General features: G+C 44.1%; 1 protein-coding gene across 1 annotated transcript in view; it reads right to left on the bottom strand.

The window, feature by feature from the left end:
* Positions 1-229: 229 nt before the first annotated feature.
* LOC106574309 (sugar transporter SWEET1) overlaps positions 230-6398 on the bottom strand; it is a 12061-nt gene continuing 5892 nt past the window's right edge. Inside the window, 2 exon segments of the mRNA XM_045698821.2 lie at positions 230-3949; positions 5720-5839. Coding sequence (XP_045554777.1) covers positions 3842-3949; positions 5720-5839 — 228 coding nt within the window. The 3' untranslated portion in view covers positions 230-3841.

Raw genomic sequence — 6398 nt, 5'->3', positions numbered from 1 at the left:
TGAATTTGTCCAATAGAAACATACTTTTAGAGTAAAACGGTTTCTGTTGCTAAACGTTTTGCAACTGACTAATGAATACACCACTGGTGTTCCACATGGTCAAGTGCAGTGCTCTCACCTCGTTCAATATGTCTGCATATTCAGCCAATCAAATTGTACCTATTCATGTTAGCAGTAGGCCTATGTGGATAGTCTTTTTCCACACAAGGAAAAACATTGGATGTTAGACAACAGTATAAAACATTTATTCAATCAGTCTGAAGAACCAGCAAAGCCCCAACTCCCTTATTTCCATAGTGATAATATCCCATTAAAATAGCATATGTAGAATACCCTATACACAATACAATGCATCAACAACAAAAAAGAGCACAGACAATATACTTACAGTATATTTAGTTTGGACAAACATAAACCAATAAAAACAACAACAAAAAACATTGTGCACATGCACACGAAGACATATGACCCAAATACAACAAATAAAAACATTGTGTGTGAAACACAATAAGAATGGAATTCTTAGTCTTCCCTCAGTTCATGGATTTAGAGACCAAGTACCGATTATGTAACGTACATGACATGTCTGCTTAGAGTAGGGTAAGGGTTGCAAAATTCCAGGAACTTTGAATAAATTCCCTGGACAGATTTCCTTCCTTTTCCCTTAAGATTCTATGAATCCACCAACCGGGATGCCTGGAAAAACAGGGAATTTATTGAAAGTTCCTGGAGTTTTGCAACCCTAGTAGGGATGCACAACTGAGGGCTCTACGCCCCAGCTACAACTAGTACTACTAGGAACACACAGTCCTGCTGGTTTTCATCTCTCTGTGGTACTGAATTGATCCACTCATATAACTGATTGACTAGCGAGTCCAGACCTTAGACGTCTGGTTATCCAGGTATACAGTGCTTTCAGAAAGTACTATTCAGCCTTATTCTAAAATGGATTAAAAAAATAAAATAATCCTCATCAAGCTTACACAATATCCCATGATGACAGAGTGAAAACAAGTTTATATACATTTTTGCAAATCTATAAAAAACAGAAATACCTTATTTACATAAGTATTCAGACCCTTTGTGATGAGACTTGAAATTGAGCTCAGGTGCATCCTGTTTCCATTGATCATCCTTCAGATGTTTCTACAACTTGATTGGAGTCCACCTGTGGTAAATTCAATTGATTGGACATGATTTGGAAATGCACACACCTGTCTATAAAAGGTCCCAGTTGACAGTGCATGTCAGAGCAAAAACCAAGCCATGAGGTCGAAGGAATTGTCCTTAGAGCTCCGAGACAGGATTGTGTTGAGGAACAGATCTGGGGAGGGGTATCAAACAATTTCTGCAGTATTGAAGTTCCAAGAAGACAGTGGCCTCCATCGTTTTTAAATGGAAGAAGTTTGGAACCACCAAGACTCTTCCTAGAGCTGGCCACCCGGCCAAACTGAGCAATCGGGGGAGAAGGGCCTTGAAAGAGCTCCAGAGTTCCTCTGTGGAGATGGGAGAACCTTCCAGAACCTTTATGCTAGAATGGCCAGACTGAAGCCACTCCTCAGTATAAGGCTCATGACAGCCTGCTTGGAGTTTGCCAAAAGGCACCTAAAGACTCTCAGACCATGAGAAACAAGATTGTCTGGTCTGATGAAACCTGAATGCCAAGCATCATGTCTGGATGAAACCTGGCACCATCCCCACGGTGAAGCATGGTGGTGGCAGCATCAGGCTGTGGGGATGTTTTTCAGCGGCAGGGACTGCGAGACTAGTCAGGTTTGAGGGAAAGATGAATGGAGCAAGTACTTATGTAAATGTAATATTTCCATTTTATAAATGTACAAAAAAATAAGCCTCTCTTTGCTTTGTCATTATGGGGTACTGGATGTAGATTGATGAGGAAAAGAAACAATTTAATACATTTTAGAATAAGGCTGTAACGTAACAAAATGTGGAAAAACTCAAGGGGTCTGAAAACTTTCCAAATGCACTGTACATCAGTCTAGTTAAAAGAGAAGGATAACAACCCAGCAGATACTGTGGCTACCAGGAACAGAGTTGTTTACAGGGTACCATAGTGATGAGGACAAGTCAACTATAAAGGTGAGGGAGTCTCAAACCCCACTAGAGGATAACAACCCAGCAGATACTGTGGCTACCAGGAACAGAGTTGTTTACAGGGTACCATAGTGATGAGGACAAGTCAACTATAAAGGTGAGGGAGTCTCAAACCCCACTAGAGGATAACAACCCAGCAGATACTGTGGCTACCAGGAACAGAGTTGTTTACAGGGTACCATAATGATGAGGACAAGTCAACTATAAAGGTGAGGGAGTCTCAAACCCCACTAGAGGATAACAACCCAGCAGATACTGTGGCTACCAGGAACAGAGTTGTTTACAGGGTACCATAGTGATGAGGACAAGTCAACTATAAAGGTGAGGGAGTCTCAAACCCCACTAGAGGATAACAACCCAGCAGATACTGTGGCTACCAGGAACAGAGTTGTTTACAGGGTACCATAGTGATGAGGACAAGTCAACTATAAAGGTGAGGGAGTCTCAAACCCCACTAGAGGATAACAACCCAGCAGATACTGTGGCTACCAGGAACAGAGTTGTTTACAGGGTACCATAATGATGAGGACAAGTCAACTATAAAGGTGAGGGAGTCTCAAACCCCACTAGAGGATAACAACCCAGCAGATACTGTGGCTACCAGGAACAGAGTTGTTTACAGGGTACCATAGTGATGAGGACAAGTCAACTATAAAGGTGAGGGAGTCTCAAACCCCACTAGAGGATAACAACCCAGCAGATACTGTGGCTACCAGGAACAGAGTTGTTTACAGGGTACCATAGTGATGAGGACAAGTCAACTATAAAGGTGAGGGAGTCTCAAACCCCACTAGAGGATAACAACCCAGCAGATACTGTGGCTACCAGGAACAGAGTTGTTTACAGGGTACCATAGTGATGAGGACAAGTCAACTATAAAGGTGAGGGAGTCTCAAACCCCACTAGAGGATAACAACCCAGCAGATACTGTGGCTACCAGGAACAGAGTTGTTTACAGGGTACCATAGTGATGAGGACAAGTCAACTATAAAGGTGAGGGAGTCTCAAACCCCACTAGAGGATAACAACCCAGCAGATACTGTGGCTACCAGGAACAGAGTTGTTTACAGGGTACCATAGTGATGAGGACAAGTCAACTATAAAGGTGAGGGAGTCTCAAACCCCACTAGAGGATAACAACCCAGCAGATACTGTGGCTACCAGGAACAGAGTTGTTTACAGGGTACCATAATGATGAGGACAAGTCAACTATAAAGGTGAGGGAGTCTCAAACCCCACTAGAGGCGGGACCATCCTGCCCTGTTATAGTTAGAGCGATTCAACCAATAGCAGCGCATTGATGCTGAGCAAAAAAGCTCCCACTGGGTAACAGAGACTACTGTGATTGACAGGGCAGGACTGTCCCGCCCATGGTTGAGTTCTCAGGTGGCAGTAATGATGTCCCAGACTAGGACAGAAGGCACTAAAAGGAAGTGGTGGAGGGAGGAAGATGAGGAAGATGCCCCTAACCACTGATACAGGGTCAGATATTTATTCAGAATTGTTCATCCCCCATTGCTTGGGTACTCTGATCCTAGATCTGTGATTAGGGACAGCTTCTGCCTTGAGAGGAGAAAGTCTCCTTCAACCCTTGGTGGGTAGGAGTGATCATGAATCATTTACAATATGAGTAACAATATCAGTGATTGACAGCCTGACCATGATAGGGTCAAGAAGCCTGTTATCTCTCTCCCTTGCAACCATTGGTGTGCGAGTCTCCAGCCACTTAGATTTCGATGAGCTTATAGGATGGCACGCCTTGATTGACAGATGCAAATCTCCAGAACAGGAAGAACCGGATGAGACTGGTCACAATGCCTGGCGTGTTTGGAACCTGGAACACACAAACAAACACACAGAGGTTAAAGCCTGGCGGGTAGGAGCGTTGGGTCAGTAACCAAAAGGTTGCTGGATCGAATGCCCGAGCTGACAAGGTAAAAATCTGTCGTTCTGCCCCTAAGCAAGGCAGTTAACCCACTGTTCCCCGGGCGCCGGAGACCTGGATGTCGATTAAGGCAGTTCTCCGCACCTCTCTGATTCAGAGGAGTTGGGTTAAATGCGGAAGACACATTTCAGTTGTACAACTGACCAGGTATCCCCTTTCCCTAAAGGTAATTTACAATCATTTAACAGTCCCCATCCATCTAGCCCCTACCATGTCTCACATAGTCTATTCAGACCCCTTGACTTTTTCCACATTGTTACTTTACAGCCTCATTCTAAAATTGATTAAATAAATAAAAATTCTCTTCAATCTACACACAATACCCCATAATGACAAAGCAAGAACTAGATAAAAAAAACAAATACCTTATTTACATAAGTATTCAGACCCTTTGCTATGAGAAAAAGAAATTGAGCTCAGGTGCATCCTGTTTCCATTGATCATCCTTGAGATGTTTCTACAACTTGATTGGAGTCCACCTGTGGTAAATTCAATTGATTGGACATGATTTGGAAAGGCACACACCTGTCTATATAAGGTCCCACAGTTGACAGTGCATGTCAGAGCAAAAACCAAGCCATGAGGCTGAAGGAATTGTCCGTAGAGCTCCAAGACAGGATTGTGTTGAGGAACAGATCTGGGGAAAGGTACCAAAACATTTATGCAGCATTGAAGGTCCCCAAGAGCACAGTGGCCTCCATCATTCTTAAATGGAAGAATTTTGGAACCACCAAGACTCTTCCTAGAGTTGAACACCCGGCCAAAATGAGCAATCGGGGGAGAAGGGCCTTGGTCAGGGAGGTGACCAAGAACACTGACATAGCTCCAGAGTTCCTCTGTGGAGATGGGAGAATCTTCCAGAAGGATAACCATCTCTGCAGCACTCCACCAAATCAGGATTTTATGGTATCGTGGCCAGATGGAAGCCACTGCTCAGTAAAAGGCACATGACAGCCCGCTTGGAGTTGGCCAAAATGCACCTAAAGACTCAGAACATGAGAAACAAGATTCTCTGGTCTGATGAAACCAAGATTGAAGACTTTGGCCTGAATGCCAAGTGTCACATCTGGATGAAACCTGGCACCATCCCTACAGTGAAGCATGGTGGTGGCAGCATCAGGCTGTGGGGATGTTTTTCAGCGGCAGGGACTGGGAGACTAGTCAGGTTTGAGGGAAAGATGAACGGAGCAAGTACAGAGAGATCCTTGATGAAAACCTGCACCAAAGCGCTCAGGACCTCAGACTGAGGCAAAGGTTCACCTTCCAACAGGATAATGACCCTAAGCACACAGCCAAGACAACGCAGGAGTGGCTTCGGGAGAAGTCTCTGGACTTGAACCCGATCTAACATCTCTGGAGGGACCTGAAAATAGCTGTGTAGTAACATTCCCATTCAACCTGACAGAGCTTGAGAAGATCTACAGGTGTGCCAAGCTTGTAGTGTCATACCCAAGAAGACCCAAGGTTGTAATCGCTGCCAAAGTACAGAGTAAAGGGTCTGAATACTTATGTAAATGTGATATTATAGTTGTGTATTTTTAATAAATTAATACAGTTGCAAAAATGTCTCTAAAACTTGTTTTTGCTTTGTCATTATGAGGTATTGCATGTAGATTGATGAGGGAATACGTTCTGAATGCACTGTATACACACACACACCATGATATAGTAGTCTTGTAGCTGTAGTCCATAGAGCGTCCAGGATGTTGAGGTGAGGAAGGTAGCTACAGTCAAAGAGAAGGACAAACGCTCCACACTACCAGTACGCACTATCTCCATCTGACAGAGAGAGAGAGGGAGAGCGAGAAAGGGAGAGAGCGAGAGAGAGAGAGAAAGAGAGAGAGAGAAAGAGAGAGAGAGAGAGAAAGGGAGAGAAAGGGAGAGAAAGAAAGGGAGAGAAAGGGAGAGAAAGAAAGAGAGAGAGAGAAAGGGAGAGAGGGAGAGAAAGGGAGAAAGAAAGAGTGAAAGGGAGAGAAAGGGAGAGAGAGAGAAAGAAAGAGAGAGAGAGAAAGGGAGAGAGAGAGAAAGGGAGAGAGAGAGAGAAAGGGAGAGAGAGAGAGAGAAAGGGAGAGAAAGGGAGAGAGAGAGAAAGGGAGAGAAAGGGAGAGAGAGAAAGAGAAAGGGAGAGAAAGGGAGAGAGAGAAAGAGAAAGGGAGAGAAAGGGAGAGAGAGAGAAAGAAAGAGAGAGAGAGAAAGGGAGAGAAAGAAAGAGAGAGAGAAAGGGAGAGAGAAAGAAAGAGTGAAAGGGAGAGAGAGAGAAAGGGAGAGAAAGGGAGAGAGAGAAAGGGAGAGAAAGGGAGAGAGAGAGAGAGAGAGAGAAAGGGAGAGAGAGAGAGAG

The sequence above is a fragment of the Salmo salar genome, chromosome 02 (assembly GCF_965601325.2).
Source record: "Salmo salar chromosome 02, fSalSal1, whole genome shotgun sequence".
NCBI lineage: Eukaryota > Metazoa > Chordata > Actinopteri > Salmoniformes > Salmonidae > Salmo > Salmo salar.
The sequence above is the reverse complement of the archived record's forward strand: the minus strand, read 5'-3'. Positions and strand labels throughout refer to the sequence as shown.